The following is a 27,080-nucleotide window of genomic DNA, read 5'->3' as shown; positions in this document are numbered from 1 at the left end:
ACAAGTTCTCCCAAACTCAATTGCTCATGCACCTTCTACAATGAATTGCCCACAAGTGTTGCGATTACACAATCTATTATGCTTTAGCTACCTTTCCATGATTTGATTAATTGCAATGGCCGTTCTACTCCATCACTTTGATGCCATGCCAAACATTAAAATTTAGTTTCTCAATCTCAGTGGCTCACTCGCACCTCCCACATGATGAACTTTAGCGCCTCTCATCTTAATCAATAGTTCAGACTATCTAGCCACATTTCTATTAAGGTGCTATATTCTGTACTGCTTTGCATAGACGGATATAGCAAGATGCTGCTGGTTGCCGCGCCCAGCAGTTTTACTCACACACCGCAGATGCCTTAACGGCTGTTTCTACACGCAGTCGGCAGCAAGACTAGTTTGGCTTTGAAGAGGCATAGACCCTTCGTGGAAACTGTTGGAAACTACATCCATCGGCCGACTGACAAACTCGCCACACACAGACACAGAGAGAGAGAGAGAGAGAGAGAGAGAGAGAATATGGCGTCATTTGAGAATCGTGTAGACAGAGTGTTTGGCTCCCTCGGGGCACCCTCGTGGCGCCTCTCCGACAAGAAAGTGGAACGCAGAGAGTGGTCCTCCTGCGCCCGCGAGCGCAACGACTTGCGCGACAACCTCATGCCCTCGTCTTCTTCCGACTTCAGGTCTTCTTCCGACTTCAGGCACCACCGACGCCGTGCAGCGCAGACGTCCTTGGACGAAGAAGAAAACGGTGACGATGAAGAAGAAGAAGAAGAAGAAGAAGAAGAAGAAGAAGAAGAAGAGGATGGGGGAGGAGATTCTGGTGCCGGGGATCGAATGGATGTTGAAGGTACGATGGAGTCGCTTGACGAAGAGGAAGGCCGACAGATGAGACGAATGGTTGGTCTGGACTGCACCTTGGATTTCGAAGTAAGCCGGCTTCCCTTAATCGGATAGGTTAGGGTTTTCTCATAACCAGAAATGCTTCATTCAAGGACAGTTACTCTCTTTTCTGGGGACTTACAGCTAATTGTGGTCATGATTTTTAAATTTTAGGATGAGGAAGATGAATTCGACAAGGCTGCCATCGGACGCGAAGGCGATACAGAGAGGATGTATATGAGAGAAGTGAAAGGTTCGGTTAAGAAGATTGAGACGTCCAATAGTCTTCCTTTATCATTGTACGATCTGAAAAGAACCCCAAGGGATCCTCGTGCAAATCATATTGCCGCAAGAGCACGCTTGGAAGAGGACGCGAGGGAGGGAATCGGCACCTCTTCTGCAGTGCTTTATCATGACAGCACAAGTGAATGTGAGAGTTTGGAACTGGTTCACGAGAAGCTTCTAGCCACTAATGGCACAGCTTTGATTAGAAATGAGGAGGAGGAAGTGAGCAAATTAACTAGTGGTCTAAAGAGGAGCAATGAATTAACGGCAGATTATGGAGCTCTTCCATCGGCACTAGTTGGATCAAGAAGTAATGGAAAGGAAAAGCCCATTAAGCGGGTGAGATTCGCCTTAGATACTAGTGAGCAAGTTGACAGAAGAGATAAAATGCTGCAGTCTGAACCTGTTAAACTGAGAGTGAAATCATTACATGCATCCCAAGTTCCTGATTATGTGAGAAATCCTTCGAAATATACTCATTATACCCTAGACTGGTCAAATGATGATGACAATCTTACAAATCTGGAGGCTTTCAAGTCTTGTGCAGCCATTGTCAGGACAAAGCTGGAAGGTAGTCAAGATAACGAAGAGACTGGGCCACCATCAAAAATTGAGTTTGTACCTAGACAGAATAAAGCATTAGCAGTGGACCGAAAGAGCAACTTAGATTTTTCATGCTCTACGTGTATTGCTGTGCATGAGAGTTGCCAAGTAAGCGACAGCAAGAATGTTGGAGTGCTAACTGATGGAGTGAACTCTGAGACTGAGGAAGCAACTGCAGCTTCTAACATATCTCTTGAAGGGAAATTAGTTAAGGTTCCTAAGAATTACAGATCAAAGAAAGGGGTGACTGAAGCTGAAGAGATGGACATGGAGGTTTAGTTTCTGCATATAATTTTGGCTTTACAAGCTTGTAAATCAGTGAGTTTTTCTGAGGACAATGCTGTAGTCATGACAATTTGTATATTATGACCATTTTAACTTTGGACAGGTGTGATTCTCTTTATGTACTCAACAATGCTTTGTTTGTTTGGGTTCTAATTCTGATGTGCATACTGGCAAGTTTGTCATGATGGTTTGATTCTGTCCTCAGTTTTTACATCAACTTCACGATCCTGGTGGCTTAATGGTACAGCACTGCAGTTCCAGCCAAAAGTTCATTATTTACAGTCTTTGGCCAGATTGTCAAAGATAGTAGATTTGACCCCTGCAACTGGTGGAGCTTCTGTAAGCTGACTGGATGTTAAATTGTGTACTTTTGATGTAGTTGGACTTTGATGTAGTTGGACAATGTTCTTCATGCTCTTGTTTTGACACATGCCTATTGCAATAATAATACAGCCATAGTTGTGATTTTGTCAGTTACTCTGAACAGGCTGGGCTTATTAAATGTTCAATAAATTTCCTCATGTTGTTAAACCTCTCTCCTGCCAAACTACATACATGTATGCTGGGGGGATACGATTGTGCTCCGCCCCTGGCAATACTGCCTTTTTAAAAATTTCCACAAGGTTGTCTCACATTCCTTTATTGACAGATGAGTTCATATATTTAGCAGAGTGACTTTTCTTGGCATTGAGGTCCATCTCAAGGTGTATCCTCTGTTGTTTTTCTAATGCAAAGTTGGTCATTGCAAATGGACCTTGCAATTTGTGCTGTAGGGGTATCAGATACTTGTGCTCAGACTATGGTTTATTACCTTTATTTGCACATTTGGATTCCCTTGAGATGATGGATTTTGATCTTGTGATTTAACTTCTGTCAGGAAATGTTTTTGTTTTGTAAAATAACCTTTTAAATTAAGCTTTTTTACTGATGTCCTTGTGTGAATGTTTAAAGAATTCAATCATGTTGATATTAGGATTTTATCTAAACAAGTTGCTTCCTGTTGGAAGTGTGCACTTTGAGTTTGCACATAATAAAAATTAAAGAGGTTTTGTAAATTTGGTTGATGTTTACCTTCAACATGTGTTGAGGATTGGCGATTAAACAAAGAGCTCCTGCAAGTATACAGGTGTATGTAGGAGGTGCTGCCTTTTTGTTCAACTTGTAATGTACAGTGGAATTTCAGACTCCAGAAAGGTGCAGTAAGCTGATGTTGCTTATCTGGTAAGCTCTCCGTCTAGATTGACACATACGATAATTTGTTAATTTGTCTGAAAGATCTAGCCATGAATATAATGATCCACGAGAACAATTATCATGTCAAACTGTGGCCCCTTACAGAGTGGGAAGGCGAAAAAGTGCATAAACCTTCCAAGCAACCTTGTGATAGTCCTTTGGATGGGTAGGACCTTTGCAAACATGCTAGTGGTCAACCAAAAAAGAGGGATGCTACTAATGGGGATCATGCCTGTCCCCTCAATCAAATCTGAATTGGATTAAATTTAGAGTTATCATAGGAGTGAAAATCCTCATTAACCTATCAAAAAGAAAGAAATTAAAAGTCCTTATGTCTGCTTTGAATCTCAGAAGCACAAAAGAGTGATTCCAATGGAGGACATTGAGATTGAGAGAGAGTGAGCTCCACCATGATGGCATGTCCTAGAATTCAAAGGATTGTATCTCTTAGAAAAGAGAGATTGCCCATTGACCCTGGATTTGAATGGTGTGTCGACGAGTCATTTGGTAGAAAAGACATGATCCAAACACATGTAAAGCAGTTGATATAGGTCAAAATTGAATTTAGAAAGCAAGTGTTCATTGTATGGAGAGAGATTGAATTTTTTTGTGGTGGATGGATAGCTTCACAGTATATATCTGAAATTACTCTTGTGCGAGAAATCAAACAGATTTTTATGCAACTTCTTCAACTAGGTGCAAGCTCTTGAGAAAATTTTCACACTTCATTCCAAAGCTGAGAGACCTATCAAACTCTTAAGTTGTCAACTTATTACTGGTAAGCTACTAATGTTGCCTATGAGTAGGATGTCACCTGCAATATGCATTGCATAATACTGTCGGACATTAGGAGTGTCAACATGTTTTGAATGGTAACAGAGAAGTAGTTTCTTGTAGTCAGATGCAAATATTTTTGGTTAGAACCATGTTGTAATATTTGGCTGGTGCTTGTGTACCAAATTATACATATATTCACCTTCAGCTTATATACTTGATATTGATTTCTATTCTTTCTTGAAAAGTAGTTTATGAAAATATAGATTCTTAAAATAGAGGGGGCTTATTAAAAGGTTTAGTTTATTGAAATGCGATTTCTTAAGAGTGGCATAATTTCTTAATCTTTGTGTTGTTCTCAAATACCGTGGTTAAGCTTACATACTATGACAATTTTGACATCCACCGAGAGGCTACTTACACACAATTGCCACATATTTGCAATATATTCTCTAATTCAATCTGTGTATATATAATGGAACAGAGTAATTGCAGTCAGATCCAATACTCATTCTGAATTGATTGGTCTGTTTTAACTATATATGCTTGCTCCTAATGACTAAGGTGCCTACTATTTGAGTAAGTCAACGATCTACTTCCTATTGACACGGTCTTAATTTGGAATATTAGATAACTCTCTTTCTGAAAGCATTGCGCCAAAATGTCTACACAAAAGCTCTCTGATGCATGCGATTAGTTCTAAGGTAGTCATGATTGATGCTCCCAAATTAATGTAGACTTGTAGATTGTGGGTTATGAGTATGAATGGCATGCATAGAGCATGCTTTAGGGATCCATGCATAATATCATTTCATCTCCTTATTTGCATATTCATGTAAGACCTAAAAAACACACGATAGTTTTCAAGGATAGCAAGTTTTAGCACCCATTGATTGGTTGGCCCTACAAAAAGTGAGTATATTAGTAGCACACTTACACACCATCTAGATTCAATTGTTCATGTGATAGCATCTCTTGATCACAACTCTTGCTTCATCATGTTTCCCTTGCCATGTCATGATATGAAGCATAAGGTAATGCTACATGATGTTTGTACGAGAAATAGCTGACAAAATCTCCCCCTCTGCCACACTTGTCACTTTCACAAGGCGACAGTCAACGCACACATGTTGCCTCGCATTATCTAGAAAGGCTATTGCAAACAGTCAATTATGTTAAGGATGATGTAAGAAATAAACACATTGCAGAATGCTAAGGTCCTATGGTTTAGGGCGACTCACATGTGCGTATCTCATTCATCCATGTTGTGAGATGATGGTTACCATCCCAAACATAAAACATGCAATTTGACAATCATGTCAAGGAATGATAGAGGAATCTTTTTTCATTAGTTCCACATTGTTGATGAGTAGATGCACTCTCTCAGTAATGTGGTAAAGTGTATTTAGGATTGAACAGTTGGAGGGAATTGAAGAAGATAATGAACACAAATATACCAACAAAATGAATTAGGTAGATAACCTAAAAGAGCAAGTACTCTAGAAATTTCTAAATGATATAGTTTAGAAGCCACGATATTTTGCAACAAAATTAGCATTAATGTTGCAAAATGGGTAGACCTTTAATGGATTCTTTAGTTGAGATCGATGCAACTAAATTTTTTTTGGCAATAAAATAAAAGGACCAATCAACTCATAGAAGATCATTTTGTTAGAAAATCTTATGATGACAACAATATCTTTGACATGAATAGATATGATAATATCGTTGTTGTAGTTTGAATGGTGTCACAATAGCAATATATCTAGGTTTCTTGATTTTATTTGAAGTCATGGAAAAATGTAAGCAATTCTCTTTTTATAATTGTTACTACTAGTTTATGCTTGGCTCACTATTTTAAGCTAGTAATCATCATCATTGATTTGGAAGGTTGCACATGATTTTGGGTTATTATTCCCCACAATTGCTTTGTAATAGTCAATTGTCTTCAAATTACTTTTAGGATACAAAAATGTCTTAGATGTATTCTTTGCAATTAATAGAAGATATTACATAATTATTTTGTATTGCAAGTCATGGAGATGTTTAAGTGTTGATGATTTGGGCTTTGCCATTTTATTCATTTTAGGTCACAGATGATGAATTGTCCTTGAGTCTTCTCATAATACCAATATAAAATAGCTATTATAAATTCACAATACTCCATGAAATAAGTGTAGTGGATGATGTGGGCAAATGAATTTTGTTACTTAACTATTATGTAGGTTAAGCTACTCTTGCTTACAAGGAGCACATGGATCCTCAATGTCCTAAATTTAGGACATGTTGGGACACATGAAAAGTGACCATACTTCATGACCCAAGAACACCAATTGAAGAAAGACGATGAATGTTAAGAGACGTGTGTTGCATTGCATGGTGAGCCTTATCAAGCTTACAATAAATCCCTGCATATACCTCTTAAGGAATACAATCTAAATTTTGACGACCAAGAAATTTCTAGTTGATATGTTCAAGTTATGTTGGATATTCTAATCTTGGCTTAAAAAGTTACCATTATGGAACTTTTCAAGTCAACTTTTCCACATCTCTCAATCCTCACATCCCAACCTTATCATGTTGTGTACCAATGAAAAGGTCTTGAGAAGTAGATCATAAATGTCTAAAGTTCCACAATTTTGAAGTCGATTTGTGAAAGTTTTACCATGGTCCCATTTTTCATAATGAAGGATAATGTGGTACTTCTTAGAAGGCCCAAAATTGAGTCAAAAAAATCCCTAATGGGAAGTTGTTTGAGCAAAGTTGATTAATGGATTATTATCAAACTAAAAAGTTTGGCATCTGTTGTTTGCTTGAAGATTATGCTCATTGCTATTGGATATTATCTCCCCTTAAAGTTTACTAGAATCATACATAATCAATCTCATGGATGCTAGTAGATTGTGCAGTTGGAATGTTGCAATCAAGGTTTTACAATGTCATTTGAAGTGTTGCTATATGCACTTGCACAATGTATCCAATATGGTTGCATCATGCTTGTGTCGTAGCATGTGTATTGTACATGGTGATAATCTGATGAGGCTTGGGTACATGAAGCATAAGGGGAGGGCTACTTGTCAACTAATTTTTAGGACAAGATGCACTTCAATTTTATAATGACATTGTAGAGAAGTATTTGAAGTCATGTGCCACAACATTGCTAGCCTCTGAAGTGGCACGATTGGGAGAAAATTTCACTATACTTCAACATAAGCCATATAGGGTAAAAGTGGCTCAGCATGATTGAGGACTATTGTGTGCATAATAAAGGAGAAATCCCTCAAAGGAAAAATAGAAGGAGCAACCATTCAATGTATTTAATATGTGCTCTTCCTTAGATTCTAGGACTGTAACCACAATATTTCCTTTCATCACTCATTGATGTACAAGTCATACATTTATCATAGGGCATACTATTGATTTGTTGGTGGGGGAGGTGGTGGTCTTGTTGAAGATTAGGCTCTTTGTTTTTTTCTAGAATTCTATTTGTTGAAAAGTGTTGTAAATCTATCTTTATAATGTCGAATGGTCTATCCAATATGGTAGAAGCTTGTTCTTGCTTTGATTTCTTACATGGGCACATTTATCTATGTAATCAATAATACTTCATAATATTTTTATAGACAACATTATTAGCTATCTTGCTTTGCATATTGCAAGAAGGTTTTGAAGTTTAGTAAGGTTTTTTTTATTGTGTTATAGTCATATTGAAGTCACTTTCAATTAAGAATCCTTGGATGTGAACTATTTTAGTTGTTAGTGAAAATTATTTTCAAAAAAATGTGGTTTGACAAATACATTATAGAAAAAAAGTAGAATATGTACATAGCCATTAAAGGACCATTCCAAGAAGAGTTCTCATGCTTTAGACAAAACTTTGTCAAAGACCTCGAAGGCCTTATTTGTCAAAACACATCCATGGAGAGCTACCAAGATTTCTCTCCTTATCCTCTCCCATAGCTCACTAGTCCCACAAGTCCTATTGCACATTGTCGTGATGTTATGAGGACATAGTGTGAAAAAGTATGGAATGAATCATCATCTGACTTCTCTATTGATTTAGAGAGTCAATGTGATCTGAGCCATTAGTTTTAGTGTGAGTTGTATGGATTATCCGAAAATACTAGATTTTTGGATAGTTTTAGTCTATTTTTGATATTATTGTAAAAATCTGAAAAAGTTAGAAAAAGCTTCTAGATTAGGATGGCATGCAAAAACCTAGTTGCTTTTTCAGCCAGTTAGGGGATTTTCATAAAAAAAGACACATTGACGAAATCGCGCACGTCGCGATCGTTGTAAACAGGCTGAAAACTATAGAATGAACTAAAAGAAGAAGAAGGAGTGATCTGGGAGATCCGTGAGGAAGTGTCCTTGGGTTTTACCCCCCTTTCGGAGCCAACGGAGCCATCAGATTTGGGTTCCGAACAACAGAGAAAGAGCTGATTTTTCTGGTCCACGTTTTTGGTCTACGAAGGAGCTCCAGGAGAACTAATGCATGGAGATTGCTTCTGAGTAGTGCAAAGATTCCAGGTTCTTTCAATATATATTGATTCAATTCATTGTGATTTGTTTTTGTTGTGTTTACCACTTGGATATTCTCTATCTTCTCTTCCATCTCCTATCTCTACTTCCTTCTACTTTTGATCCCTAGTGGATTCGACCTTTCCACAAAAACCCCTCTGACATTGGTGAACTCGACGTGAAAGGTCGTCACAGAAGAAGGAAAGACAAGATGGGAGAATCTTTGAATACAATCTCCAGTGATGTTTTGCAACAGTTAGTGCAAAATATGAATATGCTTATGCAAGTACAACAACAACAACAGGTGATGCAAGCTTCATCTCAAATAGAAAGTGTTGTGATGAATGCTTTGGAAGCAATTGAGTGTGAGGTAAAGTTATTCAATGGCAGGAATGTATCTGCATATGTACATACCTATGCTCAGAAGATGCAATTCTTTGGAGTGGCTCAATTTGCATGGAGCCCGTATTTTGTACGTGTTACTGTTCATGAACTGAAAGCACGGATTATTGAATTATACTTGTAGGATACAGACTGGGTAGCCTTCAAGAAGACACTCAGGGAAGAATTTTACATCGAGGACACCAGTTTGATTACGCGCAAGACTTTTCAGGAGTGGGTTATACAACCCAATAAGGGTCTTGTGGCTACGGAATTGTTAATAGAATTTAAAAGTCGATTTGAGCAGTTGGATCTTGCAGAACAACAAGCTCTTGCAAGTCAAAAAATTGAATTGTTTCTACAGGAAGCTGATCCTGAGCTTCAAGAGAAGCTTGATGATTTGCTGGAGGATCAGACTACAGGGATAGGTTTGAAAATAGAGTGGAGACATGTCAAGGAAGCTGTTTTACTGCACTTGTGAAGAAGCATAGAAGAAGAGAAAGATTGCATGTCTCTAGCTTGCCCACTATTATGGGTAAGATAGTTGATGTATCCAGTAAGCCACCTACTTCTGTGGCTAACCCTATGGTTGTACCTGATATTGTTCCCTCTATTAGGGAAGATGTCTTAGATGAATTGGTTAAAGCAATGTGGGATCTTCAATTGAAGGTTGCAAAATTGGATGAAAAAGGACAAGAGGAAAGGGGATGGGCAGTAGCCCCTAAGCCTGGAAAAAGATGTATGTGGTGTGACAGTTTGCAACACGAGAGAAATGATTGTGCTGCCTATCAGGAGGCCTTGGCACAACAGCTTATCTTTTGGAAATATGGCAAGATCCATGCACAAGAAATGGCATTGCCTCTTGCTTTGAATTTTGGAAAGGGAGGTATGCATAAGTTGTTGGAAGACTTGGCTGTCCGAAATGCTTATGCGGCGGTACATGCTTCTACTTTTGGTCTACAGTTGGATAGAATGTATGGCCAAGTGATGGTTGGTCCAAAGGCTGAAATATGGACACATGCTTTACATGCAGCTAAAAAGAGAAAGGTCACTGATTGTGAAATGTCTCATGCAGGGCAAGACATTCGTGGCATAACTGGTTGGGAATCACCGGTAGATGCATATTCAGTGTATGCATATTTAGCAAAGGTACAAAACACGGGTGTACTTGTGGAAGAAAAACGAAAAAGAGATGAAGATATTGCAAGGACATCTAAAAGAATGACAAAAAGAAGTATGGATCAACCTAAAGCTGCAAATTAGCCACCTCCGAGCATGTTATGGAAGAGGTTAGTCAGGAGCAAAAACAGGATAACAAACAAGAGGGCAAAAAGAAGGGCAAGCAGCTAGGATATAAGTTGCAATCTGACATTGAGACAACCACAGATCTTAAGAAGGTTCTTGAAGAACGGATCTTAAACAACTGGGTGGAATTTAAAAATACCTTGGGAGAGGTGCTTGGCATTGCCAAGTGAGAATTTCATGATGAGGTCATTGACATAATTAAAAGGGAGCATCAATTTCTTGGTGATACCACTAGTGCAATGCTGCAATTTGAAGAGGAAACTAGTTTGTTGGGGTATTCGTGCTGAATATGAGCATGAACTAAGTACAGGATTGTCTATGCAGGATGCTACTAATCAATGGACAACATGTGGAAAAGAGAAGAAAGTGGCTGAAAATACATTGTCTTGTAGCAATATGCATGGTGGAGTAAGGCAAATGCAACAATATGGAGAAGAGACTCTAGGATTTATTCCTCGAAGTCACTACACAAGAAATCATTGGGCTAGAACTACCACTAAAACGGTAGTGAAAATAGGGGAACGTGAAACTCCTTGGATTGCTTTACTTGACCATGGGTCTGAGATAAATGTCATTGAGCGGGGATTGTATGAAAATGGTGCATGGCCTGTGGACACTGATCATGGTTGGCGTATGAGGGCTGCAAATAATTCTTCAGGGGAGCTCTATGCTGCATGTCTTAATGTAAAAGTGACAATTGGTGATGTATAGGAAGAGCAACACTTCTTTGTGCAAGACAATTCCTCATATGCAGTGATTTTGGGATAGCCCTATATTACAGGTGTGCATACGGAAACAAAGGTTCTTGATAATGGTTCTGCTTATGCAAGAGTCAGAAGCAAGGATGGGAGAAAAATAGTCCAATTTCTTACTGTTTGTGTTAATCATCCTAGAAATCGTGATACGCTTCGAGAGTCTCCTTTGGTTCCAAATGCAAGGGAATTCAAAAACCTAGATTTTCATTAAGCACTGCTGTAATGCGGGGCTACAGTAGTGCTGTTCAAAGGGTGTACTCGCCTCTTGATGAAATGAAGCATGTATTTACTATTGGTAATTCTCAGTTTACAGCAAGCAGTTCATGTTGGTTTAAGCCTATGGAAGCTATGTGTAGGGCTGAATGCATATTTATGAAACGGGCTATTAAGAAGCTGAGATCATTGAGGTTGTTAGCTAAAAATGATGGCATTTCAGGCATCTTTTATGAGCTGAATATTACTGACACTATGGCTGAAATTTCAGCAACTATACATGCAAAAAATGGGGTTGAAAACAGAGAGTTGTCAGTATGTTCTTTGGATATGTATGATGTTATAGCATTGTTTGCTTAGCAGGAAGGATTACAATGGGCTGAAGCACTTGTGGAGACAAAGTATAAGACAGTTGACAAAAAGGCGAAACCAATTGCTTTGCCACTTCCACCAGAGAGTGAGGGTATGTATGAAAAAGTGTCAAGGCAGCCAAGCTTACGGGATCCTAAAGATATAGGTCATCAGTTTACATCTGAAACATTACAGGAATTGAAAGTTGGTGCAAAAGGGTTTCTTTTCCCTGATGAGAGAAATCGTTTTATGTAGATGTTGGCTAGACATGGGAAGGCATTTGCATTTCAACCAAGTCAAATAGGTTGTGTGGATCCAAATGTTGTCTCTCCTATGGTCATATTTACTGTGCCACATGTACCATGGAACTTGAGGCCTATTCTAGTGCCTAAAGCTTACTTGCCAAAGCTGATGGATTTGCTAAATGAAAAGATTCGCATGAAGATCTTGGAGCCTTCTTCAGCCTCGTACTCAAATCGTTGATTTACTGTGCCCAAAAAGAATGGGGCTTTGGGATTTATTCAAGACATGCAACCGGTCAATAAAGTGACCATAAGAAATGTGGGTGCAGGTCCTGTGGTTGATGAATTTGCAGAGGCTTTTGCAGGCAGAGCGAACTATTCTTTGGGTGATCTCTTTACTCGGGTTATTATCAGTTTCAGCTTGCAATTGAAAGGAGGGATATCACAACCATAAAGTCTCCTTTGGGGTTAGTACGGATGTGTACTCTCCCATAGGGTGCAAAGAACTCAGTGGCACACATGACAAATGCTATGAATAGGGTACTCAGGGAATTTATACCACAATTGACTATGCCCTTCTTGGATGATGTTCTAATCAAAGGGTGTGCAGTGGATGAAAAGAATGAAGAGGTGGATGCTCATGGATGCAGATAGTTTGTTGCAGATCATATTGTGGATTGTGAGAGGATTTTGACACGTCTAGAAACTCTTTCTTTTGAAGAGATTTTGATTGTTGGGCATATTTGTGGGCCTTATGTGTGAAGGCCATCACCAGCAAAAATAGATGAGATTGATAGAATGCCAGATGTATGCACGAATGTATCAGAGGTGCGTAGATTCTTGGGTGCATGTGTGTTCTATTTGATATGGATTCCTCACTTTGCACATGTAGCCGATGTTCTTTATCAGCTTCTAAGGAAAGGTCAACAATTTCATTGGGAAAGGAAGCATAAGAAAGCAATGAAGAAATTGAAGCAACTCTTAAAATATGCTCCTACGTTGAGAAAGGCTGACTATTCACATGGAAAGCCTATCATTATTACTGTTGATACAAGCCCAATTGGGATTGGATGGGCAATTGGGCAAGACGATGAGGAAGGGCAAAGATATGCAATACGCTTTGGTGAAAAAGTATTGAGACTGAATAACAAAAAAGATATCCACAGGTAAAAAGAGAATTATGGGGAATTGTAACAGCCCTTAAATGTGATAAGGAGTATTTTATGGGTGCTCATCTAGTCATTGAGACTGATTGTTTGCCAGTATTGGGTATGATTACTAGTTGTGCTACCCCGGACATTGCTATGCTCCGATGGATTGCATACATCAAATCTTTGAACCCTGAATTTTAGCATATTGTAGGAAGAGATAACCCAGTGGCAGACATGTTATCGCGAGAACGCTATGAGAATGAAGATGGGATGATGGATGAGGAGGAAGAAGATGACTTTATTATGGCTGAAAATGATGTTGCAAGAGCGAATTTAGCAATGCAAGGTGTTGCTACAGCATTAACAGAAGCTTGGACAACAAAGAGAAGACAATTTAGGTGTTTTGCATCTTGTGTAGAAGTGTTTCTGGAAGACAAATATGTAGGAGAGTGGTTGAGAATTGGTCAATATCTTAGTACATTAACAAAGAGAGATGAATGGTCAGATGAGGAGTTTAAGAAGATCAAGAGGAAAGCCTATGTATTTTTCTTAAAAGATGGATACTTATGAAAACATGCTAAAAAGAAACAAGGTATGCCATTGTGAGTTTTGGGTGACAGAGCTTCACAAGTAAAAGTTATGCAAGAATTTCATGAAAGCTTGTGGGCTAGTCATAGAGGTGTTTGGGGTACTTTTACAAAGATCAAAGAAAGATATTGGTGGCAGGGTATGTATAAGGATGTTGCTCACTTTGTGAAACATGTACGACATGTTAAATGTATTCAACTGTGAGACATCGGGATGGATTGCAACCCACATATCCATTGTCTCTTCATTTTAAGTGGTTGGTGGATTTGGTCACAATGCCTACAGGTCTTTGGCAAATGAGGTATCTTATGCTTGCTCGTGAAGACTTGACTAATCAAGTGGAAGGGAGAGCTCTAAGTACTAAGATGATAAATGCCATATGTACTTTTCTCTGAGAAGAGATCTTTTGTCGATATGACTGTGTGGGAAAAATTACAGCAGATAGGGGTGAGTTGGATGCAGATGAAGCTCATGATTTTTTTGCACGGTTGGGGATAAAACTTGCTTTAACTTCAGTCTATAACCCTGAAGGAAATGGTAAAAGTGAAAGAGGTCATCCACCTATTGTGAAGGCATTGGCAAAAGCATGTGGAGAGAAGGTAAAGGAGTGGCTGATTGCTCCCTTATGCTTTGTGGGCTGACATAACAACTCATAGTGCTATTACAGGATATGTACTTGCAGAGTTGATGTATGGTCAAAAACCTGTCATGCCGATAGAAGAGATGACAGTCACATGGAGTGTGTTACCTTGGGAGGAGGAGTTAAATCGAGAGGAGTTGTTGGCCTTACGCATTAGATAGTTGGAAAGAAAGTTAGAAGACATAGAGGCAACAACTACAAAGTTAAGGGCAGCAAGGATACAGAACAAGAAATGGTTTGACAAAAGACATAGATTGAGACCAAGAACCATACAAGATGGGGATTGGGTATTGGTTTATGATAGCAGTTTAGATAACCAGCATAGTGCCATGCGTAAAGTTTCCAAAAGATGGTTTGGACCCTATGTGGTAAGACATGTGTTTGATAATGCTACTTATGCATTAAATGAACTGGATGGGACAGCCATAAAACTTCCGGTAGTAGGGAAAAGAATCAAATTATTCAAAAGGCGGGAATCTACTGCCTATGAGTTGTCAGAATTGGAAGAAAATAGTGGCCATGATACAGGGGCTAGCCAGGAAGATATAGAAGATGAAGAAGTAAAGGATATGGTTGCAGAGGAAGAGGAGGACTCAGAATTCGGTGACAACTAGGATTTTGGCACATACCAGAGGATGTGCAGGTTCAGAGGGGGTGGATGTCGTGATGTTATGAGGACATAGTGTGAAAAAGTATGGAATGCATCATCATCCGACTTCTCTATTGATCTAGAGAGTTAATGTGATCTGAGCCATTAGTACTAGTGTGAGTTGCATGGATTATCCGAAAATACTAGATTTTTGGATAATTTTAGTCTATTTTTGATATTATTGTAAAAATCCAAAAAAGTTAGAAAAAGCTTCTAGATTAGGATGGCATGCAAAAAGCTAGTTGCTTTTTCAGCTAGTTAGGGGATTTTCATAAAAAAAGACACATTGACGAAATCGCGCGCGTCGCGATCGTTGTAAACATGCTGAAAACTGTAGAATGAACTAAAAGAAGAAGAAGGAGTGATCTGGGAGATCCGTGAGCAAGTGTCCTTGCGTTTTACCCCCCTTTCGGAGCCAATGGAGCCATTAGATTTGGGTTTCGAACTACAGAGAAAGAGCTGATTTTTTTGGTCCACGTTTTTGGTCTACGAAGGAGCTCCAGGAGAACTAATGCCTGGAGATTGCTTCTGAGTAGTGCAAAGATTCCAGGTTCTTTCCATACATATTGATTCAATTCATTGTGATTTGTTTTTGTTGTGTTTACCACTTGGATATTCTCTATCTTCTCTTCCATCTCCTATCTCTACTTCCTTCTACTTCTGATCCCTAGTGGATTTGACCTTTCCACAAAAACCCCTCCGACAACGTGCCAAAAGCAAGCTCATTTTTGTGCTTCTAGACTTGCTTGAGCATCAGGGCTCTCACTACATTCCATAGTTTGAGAAATTTCTCATCTTTTTTTCAATCACAAAAAATAACCAATTTAGCATCCAACTACTAATTAAAACTTACTTTCCTAATCCAAGCTTTGACCTTGCTCTGGATCCTACTTTTCCACATGAGGTGTTTGGTGGACTCATTTGCTTGCTTGCATAGAACACAAAGGGGCGAGATGTTCATCAATTTACTTGGCTTCTCCCTCGTAGGGACCTTATTCATAACCACCCTCCAAAGGAGTAAATTTAACCTTTTGGATAAAAGTGATGTTAAAATAGTTGGTGTATGAATATAAGGTTTGTTGGACTGGTTCAATTTGTTTTGTAGTCAAAATTAAAGTTGGTTGCAATTATATGGTTTATTATGAATTTCATAATTTTTTTGTTAACGGGTAGTTTGTGTATGGATATATTATTTGAAGATTAGTTTGATTTTTAGAACATGGTAGTTACTATTCTTAGTCATTATGTACTTTGTATATTTTACTGCTGTAAATTGCTATGTTAGAGTGAAATATGACAATTGTTTGGAAATTGAACTTTTCAAATTTAGGTATTCTACTTGTTATTTTTGTGCTTGTTTCTAGAAGGCGTATTATACTAGACTCTATTGGTATGGCTATGAATTTGTTACTGATATTTTTTTGTAAGTATCACTTGAATGATTGTATTTTGAGTTTTCATAATTATTATTTCTAGTGTCCATGAGTTTTATGGTGATTTGTTTCAAAATCTATCGTCTTATGTAAGTATTGTTAGGTCGATGTGTATCTATTTAGCTTATAGTGGTTCAAGTAAATACAACTTTGTTGGGTCTATTGTTTATGAGAGCTATTCCTAGAAATTTATGGTTTTTAATATTTCTAGGATTAATATAGTTGTTAATAGAGGTAAGTGCTTGTGTTCTATGCTTTGTACAAGATGCAAATGGGTGGTATGGGAATTGATTTCTTCAAATAATATTGATGTTGGTTTGCCTATTTGGAACTCTTTTGTCATTATGTAAAATAATGTTTAGTTTTTATTTGTTTGAGCTAGAATTTGCCAATGTTTATATCTTGTTTATATGATGATTTTAGGATGTATAATTACACTCCGGTCCCCTAAAACAACACAAGATTAGGATCTAAAATTATCTAGAAGGTTATTTTTTAGCTCTTTCCTAGATTATCCTAATTTTAGCACCTTGAAGGAAAACTCTTGGCTCACCGATATCACCTATCTATAGAACAGACCCATTTGGGATTCCATCCTCTTGCTTTTCTTGATGGTGTGTTTTAGTTATTTAATTAACATGACACATTTATGTTTAACATGCAAGGACAACTTCCTTAATTAACCATTAAACACTGGTTCCTTCACATACTTTATTGTCATAGATGCAAAGAACAATGTCAAAAAATATTATGAAAGCAGTTACTAAAAAATGTGTTTATCTTACATCTTCTTCAAGATGGAATGGTACATTGGCACTTCTTCTTTTAACAAGGACCCATATCCAAAGCACCTATATACTCTTATCTAATTCTCATGGCACAAGACCCACCAATCCTCCCTTAACTAGTATTTGGGCCTTCCAAGAAGACTATCTTGAGCTCACAAGGGTTAGGCTAGTCCTTGGACACTCAAGGGATTTATGGCTAGAGTTCTCTTTCCACCTTGTTGCCTCCAAGCCTAATGACCTCCCTATGGGGAGACCTCTTGCATACTAGCCCAATCCTAGCACCCAGTGCGGACAAATCTAGCTCCTTAGTGAAGGGCTCTGCCACTAGCTTGGGGAAGACCTAGGGTATATCCAGTAATCCACCCATGCGGGCAAAATGTTGTTGGGGATAAAGGCACCTCCGCCTAGCTGCCTGTGTATTACTACACTGACAGTCGCCGCCACTGCACACTGCAGGTGGCGGGCGCTCGTCACCGTCACTTTATTCTTTATTCTTTTAGTGACAGTTTGAATAAAGGAAGGCCCGGTCACACATTGTGACCATTGGAGTTCCCATTTCTTGTCTCTCTCTTTCTTGCTCTTGCTCTCCCGCCATAGCTCTCAGGTGCAAGCTTCGATCCTTCTCACCTTTCAACTGGTATCAGAGCATGGCTTCCGACTCTTGAGATTGGCTCGTGGCATTCTCAGCTTCCCATCGACTCCCCACTCGCATTGGGTCTCCTTCCCGGCAGCCATAGCTCATTCTCTTGAGCTCCTGTCACTCTCCGGCTTCCCGAGCTTCTTCCCAGTCTATTGAGGCACCATCAGGGCATTGACATTGAGGTACTCCTTTATTATTTCAGAGATTTATCTCAATCCAAAGGTCTAGGTAAACAGGGTTTTCACAGGTTGTGGGCAGCCATAGCTCACACCTCTTAGAGCTTCCTTCACCTGGATCTTGCTTCGAGCCTATCAAGGCTTGCTGAGGCTTGGTGTAGGCCTTCTTTGGCCCCCATTTGTACCCCTTTGGGCCTCATTGTTGACACGTGGGACAGCAGACCCCCCTAGCTAACTCACGTTTTTTTTTTGTGCATGTTTCAAAATTTGGCCCAAAAATCACTCTTTTTGTCATATCTCGGGCATTCGGAACCCGATTCAGGCAAGATAAGAGTCTAAGTCGGGGTTTTGGCATGCTTCGGACGGGATGGTGATATCAGATTTTCCAAATTTTGATGATAGAATATTCTGCAATATATTTCAGGTCTGAGACAGCATGTATTTGTATGTCTATGGCTTATGTGATGCTTCTACTGATGTCTATTGATACCGGATCACTTGTGGATGTTATGCCTCTTATGTGAGATGCATTTGGAGCTGATTTAGCTCAGCCATTGGCTGTTTTGAACAATCCCAGATCTGTCCAAAATAGGGCAGCCACCTTCTACTTCAATTTTATGCTTACAAATCTTGGCATTTGATGCCCGATTATGCCCGGTTGGTGCCTATAGATACGGGAATGTATGCCTATGGTTTGCCTATGGATTTGAGCTTGGATTGAGCACTGATTTGCTCAATTTACAGAGGTTATATACTGCTGGAAACTTCAGGGCTGAAGCTATTTATGCTACAGTTGGGCTATGCCTATTGGTCACGGGGTGCTCCTGACTACTTGGTATGATATCATGATGTATTTGGACTATGCCATATGTCTTGTTTATGCTCTGAAATGCTTTTGAGATGATATTAGAGCTCGATTTGGGTTTGACTGTCACTTCTTTGCAGCTTGCATTTCATCTATGACATGGTTTATGCCTAGGCTACCCAGTACGGGTTATGATGTCTTGGTGAATGCTTTATGCTTTGGCTGTGGGGATGGCAGCTGTTTGAGCTCGTCTCGACATTCATTTGAGAATTCCCTTGAGCAGTTGGACATTGACTTGGATTTTTCCGTTACGACTTGGCTTTTTTCCATTATGACCTTGAATGCTATTGAGGCATTGTCTTGGTTACTTGTCTTTGGTACTTTGACTTGGTTTGCTTGAGCTGTTGAGCTCATTTATCCGCCTTTTGAGCCAATGGGAGCATCTTGTATGCTTGATCGACATTGAGCAGGAGGTTTATGCTATTTGAGCATTTTGCAGATACTTGAGACTTTGGAATCTCTTACACTTACATGTTGCATGGTTCATGCACTAATATCTTGGAATTGCTTTTGACCTGAGCTTGGGCTTTGCACTCTAGTGAGCATACACTTACATGTTGCATGGTTCATGCACTGATATCTTGGAATTTCTTTTGACCTGAGCTTGGGCTTTGCACTCTAGTGAGCATACACCTACTGGTGTCAGGTCTTGCCAGTGTTATGTATACTTTGCCCTACTATCCAGGGGGTATGCCTACTCACTGACAGATGCTTTGGTGAAATTTTTGGGTGTTTACTCAGGGTCTTGATGACTGTTTGGTACTGATTTATGTCCGTTTATGGCTGGTCATGTCTTGGCTGTCATTTCTTGACTTGGTGCAGTGATTTGGTCAGCAATTGCCTCTCACAGTACCCTGCTATCATTTATTATAACAAGCATATAACTCCGGATTGACATGGATTTTTCATGCTGAAATATTCTAAAATAATGTACTTTCACTAGTACTTGGTGGGCAGCAGCTTTGCTTACACTTTTCTCACCATTTTCTCTCAATTTTGGTGATTTTTTGGTAATTTTCTGTAGTAAACAACAAGTAGTTTTGAACTGTCTACAGTCTTCCAGCCTGCATTATAGCGAGTTTGTCCACTGATCATGCTATTTTCAACATCACTAAGCTTGATGGTATGAATTACTCTTATTGAAAGAGCCAGATTTGGCAAGTGTTGGTGCAGAAATCGCAGATCAAACCATTGAGGTTGAGGGGGCATCCGCCTGCAACTATGCCAGATGAGGAATGGCTTGAGCTTGATGAGTTATGCAAGTCCACTATTGTATTATCTCTCACAGAACAGGTTCATTACAATGTATTTGAGGAAGAACAGAGTGCATGGCAGTTGTGGAATAAAATCAAGAATCTCTATGACAAGAAAAGTCCAGCGAGTCAGATGTATTGGCTGAAGCAGCTTATGGATCTGCGCATGAAGGAGAATGTGACTATGTCTGCTCACTTGAGCCAGTTCCATGCTATACTCAAAAACTTGACTTTGCAAGTCATCACTTTTGCAGAGGATGTTACTCCTCTTTTCTTGCTTGGTACTCTTAATGAGTCATGGGATGTATTCCGCACTGCATTATGTGCCTCTACTGCTACCTTGAAATTATCTGATGTTGAGAGTTCTCTTCTACAAGAAGAGGTTAACCGTAAGAATTTGGATGCCTCTCGTGTGTCGCATGCTATGACAATTAGAGGCAGGAATGATGGGTATGGAAAGCATGGCAGTGGCAGTGGCCGTGGACGGGATTCTCAAAGATCTCGGTCCAAGTCTCGTAGGAAGTCACGTAGCAAATCCCGTGGCAGGAATGCAGATGTTACTTGTCACCATTGTGGAAAAAAGGGCCATATTAGGCCACTATGTCATGAATTGCGCAATGAAAGGTGCAAAGATAAGGGGAAAGACAAAGTGCAGGATAAGTCTTCTGATCGCAGCATAGTGCCTGTAAAGTCCAATGTTAAAATTGAAGAGATCAATGTTATGCAGCCTGAGGATGTTGATGATGATGATTATATCCTTGCAGCTTCTTCTAGTGCTTCGCAGATGACAGAGATACACTCTATGTATGCACAGTGTTGGCTCTTGGACTCAGGTGTGTCCTTTCATCCTGTGACACCTTGCCAAGTGTGGTTTCATTCATATTGTACTGTTTTGGGTTTTGTGCACTTGGGTGATGACAAGTCTCTTGATATTGTGGGCATTGGTGATGTTAGGCTGCAGTTTCCTTCTAGCAGCAGTTTTGTTATGCAGGATGTACGTCATGTACTTGCTTTGACACACAGTCTCATGTTAGCTGGACAGCTTGATGATGCAGGTTATCATGTATCTTTTGGAGACTCCGCATGGAAGATCACTCGTGGAAAACTTGTGATTGTGAGAGGTGCCAAGGCTGGCAGCCTCTATCCTTTGATTGTATCCGCTTCTTCCCTTGATCATGTTTTGTCTGTGGGTTCTATCCCACATGCATCTCTTTGGCATGCCCGTTTGGGCCATATGTCTTTGAAGGGAATGAAAATGCTTTCTGGTTTGCAGTACTTACCGCCCCTTGATTATGCATGTTTTGATTTGTGTGAGCATTGTCTTTATGGCAGGCAGACTAGGTCTACGCATAAGAAGTCTGGTAGGCCACGCATGAGTGAGCCCTTGGCATTGGTACATTTGGATGTCTGTGGGCCCATGCCTTGTCAGTCTATGGGTGGTGCCAAGTATTTTGTTACTTTCATAGATGATTTTTCACGGAAAGTTTGGGCTTATCCCATTAAGCTGAAATTCGATATCTTGGCTGTGTTTCAGAGATGCCTTGCATTCGTTGAGAACCAGTCAAGGTATCGGCTAAAATGCCTAAGGACAGATAATGGGGGTGAGTATGTCTCACGTGCTTTTGAGCAGTTATGTGATGAGAGGGGTATTAAGCATCAGTTGACCACCCCCTACATCCCCCCCTCCAGAATGGTTTGGCTAAGCGGATGAATAGAACCATCCAGGAGCGTGTACGTAGTATGCTTAGCCATGCATGCCTACCACAGAGCTTTTGGGCTAAGGCAGTTAATATAGCTGTGCATATCATAAACATATCACCTTCTAGTGGTTTGGATTTCCAGGTTGTCGAGGAGGTATGGACTGGAAAACCTCCCTCTTATGTGCATCTCCGTGTCTTTGGATGTGAGGCATTTTGCCATGTGCCCAGGGACAAGAGAAGTAAGCTGGATCCTAAGAGTGTCAAATGCATTTTCCTTGGTTATGGGGATGTAGGCGAGATGGGTTACCGTCTCTGGGATCCGCAAGCACGGAAAGTCATCCCAGTCATGATGTAGTCTTCCATGAAGACAAGATGCATAGGCAGCCTGAGAGAGTTGTTGAGATCCGCAGGGTCATATTTCAGGAGGAGCCGAGAGCTCCCGTACAGCCAGTTGGACAGCCTATAGCTGCAATAGATGCTCATGGTCAGGGTGTTGGACAGGTAGCTAGGCAGGTAGCAGAGCTTGCAGTGAGACGGTCTACTAGAGATAGACGTCCACCTGATAGATTTCAGCCCTCGATGCATTATGTCTTGGTTACAGATGCAGGAGAGCCTTTCACTTATGATGAGGCTATGTGCAGGGGTGACAATCACTCCTGGGAGAGGACTATGTAGTCTGAGATAGACTCCTTGCATAAGAATGAGACTTGGGATTTGGTTTCCTTGCCTAAGGGCAAGAAGGCTTTGCCATGCAAGTAGGTGTACAAGCTGAAAAGTACCCGTGGACACCCCAAGCTGGCACACAAGACTAGATTGGTAGCAAAGGGTTTTAAGCAGGAGCATGGTGTGGACTTTGATGAGGTCTTTTCTCCTGTGATTAAGATGACCACCTTGTGCTTAGTCTTGGCTTTGGTTGCTTAGCTTGACTTGGATTTATACCAGATGGATGTCAAGACGGCTTTCTTACATGGGGACTTGCATGATGAGATTTATATGGAGCAACCTAAGGGCTTTGCAGAATATGGCAAGGAGCACCTAGTGTGCAAATTGAAGAAAAGTCTTTATGGCTTGAAACAGGCACCTAGGGAGTGGTATCATAAGTTTGATGCCTTTATGCAGTCACAGGGCTATAGCAAGAGTGCTATAGATCCGTGTCTTTACACGAAGAAAGCCCGTGATAGTTCTTTATTGATTTTGGTACTCTATGTGGATAATATGCTGATAGCAGGGAAAACTCATGATGAGCTAGATGCTCTTAAGGCTCAACTCAAAAAGAGCTTTGAGATGAAAGATCTGGGACATACCTCTGACAAACTTGGTATGCGCATTAGACGTGACAGGCATCAGGGACTCCTCTACTTGTCATAGAGGGAGTACATTCATAAAGTCCTTGAGCTCTTCCGCATGCAGGACGTAAAGCCTATTGGCTATCTATCACAGGCTGATTGTCCACAGACAAATGAGCAGAGGGCCGAGATGGCCAAGATTCCCTATGCATCCGCAGTGGGCAGTCTTATGTATGCCATGATAGCCACTCGTCCAGATATTGCCTTTGCAGTTGGTATTGTGGCACGCTATATGGCTACACCATGCAAAAAGCATTGGGATGCTGTGAAGGGTATCATGAGGTACCTGAAGGGCACTACAAATATGTGCATATGCTATGGCAGCCAGGATACGGGAGTCGTGGGATACACTAACTCTGATTATGTAGGACATGCAGATAGTAAGAAGTCCACTTCCGGCTATGTATTCACCTATGTTGGAGGTGCTGTTTCTTGGATGTCGAGGGTGCAGAAATGCACGGCCCTTTCTACTACAAAGGCCGAGTATGTTGCAGACTGAGGCTTGCAAGGAGGCCATTTGGTTGGGTCATTTGGTTGCCGACCTTAGTATTGATGCTATCCCTACAATGCATCCGGATTCTATGAGTGCTATTTAGTCAGCTAAGAATCCGATCTTCCATGCGAAGACGAAACACATTGAGGTGAGGTATCACTTCATACGTGGGTCGTTGAGGACAAGTTTGTTGATCTTGTCAAGATCTCGACTGACCATAATCCTACAGATGTGCTCATGAAAAGCCTCTCTACAGAGCGCTTTGCCTTTCTTAGGATGTTGATGGGCGTGGGATGAGATAACGTCTTTCCTCATCCTGTTGTACATGTGTACATGTTGTACTGTCTTTTTCTTTTTCTTTTCACTCCTCACTAGGGCAGATTCGCCTCTAAGTGGGAGGTTGTTGGGGGTAAAGGCGCCTCCGCTTAGCCGCCCGTGTATTACTACACTGACAGTCACCGCCACTGCACACTGTAGGTGGTGGGTGCTCATCACCGTCACTTTATTCTTTATTCTTTTAGTGACAATTTGAATAAAGGAAGGCCCGGTCACACATTGTGACCGTTGGAGTTCCCATTTCTTGTCTCTCTCTTTCTTGCTCTTGCTCTCCCACCATAGCTCTCGAGTGCAAGCTTCGATCCTTCTTACCTTTTAAATGTCTCTTTTCCAAAAGACAAACAAGGAAACCAATGTGTTTCTAGCTAAGGAAAGCAATCCTTTTACATACAACAATCAATTAATCCCTTTGACTATTTGCACAAAAAGGGACAACTAGTTTATTGACCTATTCTTACAGAGAGTGTGATTGCACAAGAAATGATATATAATAATTTAGTCATGCATCCTTTAAGAAGCATTTTACATCATGACTCTCTACATTAAGGATGCAACAATCCTTAGGAATCTCAATATTCTGTCATTGCCCCTAGGAGATGCATTTAAAAGTAATGGTCCTTCAAGTATCACTTGTGCTTCAAGTCATTCTAAGGACAATATCAATCCTTCCCAAGAAATAATATCACCCTTAGTATCTTAATCTAAACCATGCAATAAATGTATTTTTATCCTTTCAAGATAATAGAAATTGATTTCCATTATATCAAAGGTATCCTTAAAATATAAGAAAGGGCACCTGAATTTGACTTGGTGCGATAGGGGCATTGCTTACATGCACTGTTTTTCATCCCACTCTTGCACTTTGTCTCTTAAGTGCGATGATATCTACTCCTTAAGGCCTCAACTCGTTGTATGCTCCTTTGATAGTTCAATTCCACATACAATCTCCTCATCCAATCTTTACTCCAACAATCTTTTAGCAAGAGGTATGGCTACTTGATGTGTAGAGTCCCAAGGTAAAGGGGCATGATAATAGGTTGATGGGTGATGATTATTCTTATAGAAGAATCAATAAGAATGTTTTCTTTCACAACTCTATCTCTCTCTCCTTCTCTCTACATTCTTTCTCTTCATCTCTCTACCTCTCTCTTTGTCTCTCTCTCTCTCTCTCTCTCTCTCTATCTCTCCCCCTTGCTCTCTCTATCTCTATCACTCTTTGTCCACACACACACACACACATTCTCTCTCTCTCTCTCTCTCTCTCTCTCTCTCTCTCTCTCTCTCTCTCTCTCTCTTTGTAGTGTTTCCATCTCCCCAATAAACTGATGGAAATGCTAATGGCTAAGCACTTAAGGATTTTTATAAGTCTTAGAGGGGGGATATTTCCACCTCTCTCTCTCTCTCTCTCTCTCTCTCATTATCAATGGTATGTTGAAGTACTCAATATCTATGAGTGTGTGGTTACATGGTGGAGAAGAGGTTTGCTCCATCTACGTGTTGGGGAGTGATGTTTTTGATGGGTGGTGGTGTGCTAGTTTACGGTGGTGTGACAGTGGGACGACAGAGTAGTGGCGACGACAGCTATATTGTCAAGTAAGTATTAAAAAGAGTAAGCCTTTGTAAATCAAAGCTTTAAATATTTTCTTTTTAATCCCCCCATTAAGTCCCATTCACACATGGGGTGGAGTGGAGACTCGAAACATCACGTCCTCTTCCCCTTATAGGAATAGAGATGTCCTCATCAAGAAAGAAACTTAAGGATTATTATTTTAGGACCTATGGGTTAGAACCCACCATTCTTTCACTGCGCTACTCTGATTACACATGATGACTCAAACTATGTTGAGAGTGGAAAGAGACTGAATTTTTGACTAATTTTTGCTGTTTTTGAGGTCTGAATGATTGATTTTTGATGGATTTAGAGTGATGTATGGTTGTAAGGGAAGTATTTGAGAGAGTTTTGGATGATATTGATTATGTTTAGAATTTCATGATGATTCTCAGTGGAGATATGAGGTTCTGTGATGTTCTGTTGAGGTTCTGATTGATTCTGTATACCTTCTGTATAGCTTCTGTTTTGTTCTGATTTTCTTCTGTATGAAGCATGGATTGATGATTGATGAAGATTGAGATCTTTTGGAAGCCTATTGAATAGTTTTTGGGAGTTTGGAATGGTTTGAGTATGAGTTATGAGGTTCTGTAGACCTTCTGTAGATCTTCTGTAGAGCCTCTGTCTCTGCTCTGTCTCTGTACTGTAGCTGTTCTGGTACTGTACTGTGACTCTTTTGTAGACCTTATGTAGGTGTTCTGTAGAATGTATGTGTGACTTTGGGAAAGTTTTCTAACCTTTGGAAAGGATGAATATAAGTTCAAAAGAGCTAAAATAGGTGGAAGAAACAACTGCTGAAGACTGAAGAGAAGACTAAGTGACAGTGACAGTAGTGAGCTGTGAAAAGACACTGTAGTGGCTCTGGTGACTCTTCATATCAGACATACCTCTTGGGAGGTTTATCCACGACCTAAGAAGGATTATTGAGGGTTATTATGAGAGCATTGTAGTGAGGATATGATGTATTATTGATGGAGAGAGAGAGAGAGAGTCAGAGATAGTCAATTCTATCAAAACAATGTAACTGTACATGAGAGATTGAGAGAGAGAACTATGAAGACATTGAAGAAGAATAATATGTGATTGATTTCCATTCAAAGATGGTGTATTCCTTTGTGTTCTTTATTATATTGAATAATTTTATGAAGATGTTGAAAATTATGGTTGATTCTATCAAATCCGTGGGAGAAATCTACTATGGTGCTGTGTGAAGGATTGCTGTTTTCTTTGTCTTGGTGATCAAAAGAATGAAATAAAAGCTTGTTGATATTACAAGATAGATTTTCTTGCAAGATAATTCCATTTTTCTTGGTGTTCCTCTTGGGGCTCCATGTTTTTGGTGCGCAGCCGGGGAAGCTTGCCATCAACAAGCACCAGAAGAGGCTGAAAATCAAGGAAATGGCATTGCCAGGAAGAGAGGAATTCAATGGATGTTTGTAAAGTTCATTCTTCCCCTGAAGAGTTGGAATTTCTCATTATCAAAGCCATTTTCCGCAAGAAGTTCATCCCATGATGACGGAAACATATCACCATCATGATGCATGCTCTATGTGGTGGACTGTTTCCTCTTCCTGTTGAAGCAG

The 27,080-nt window shown here is 40.0% G+C and overlaps 1 protein-coding gene across 1 annotated transcript; it reads left to right on the top strand.

The window, feature by feature from the left end:
- Nucleotides 1-256: 256 nt before the first annotated feature.
- LOC148028314 (uncharacterized) lies at nt 257-2,167 on the top strand. Its single transcript, XM_087690119.1, has 2 exons — nt 257-930; nt 1,057-2,167. The coding sequence occupies exons 1-2, from the start codon at nt 520-522 to the stop codon at nt 2,047-2,049; spliced, it is 1,404 nt and encodes a 467-aa protein (XP_087546245.1). The 5' UTR covers nt 257-519; the 3' UTR covers nt 2,050-2,167.
- The last annotated feature ends 24,913 nt before the right edge of the window (nt 2,168-27,080 follow it).

This window comes from Lygodium microphyllum, chromosome 12 (genome assembly GCF_053477565.2).
Source record: "Lygodium microphyllum isolate KBCC chromosome 12, Lygodium_microphyllum_v1.1.10, whole genome shotgun sequence".
Lineage (NCBI taxonomy): Eukaryota > Viridiplantae > Streptophyta > Polypodiopsida > Schizaeales > Lygodiaceae > Lygodium > Lygodium microphyllum.
This window is presented reverse-complemented; position numbering and strand designations above follow the sequence as displayed.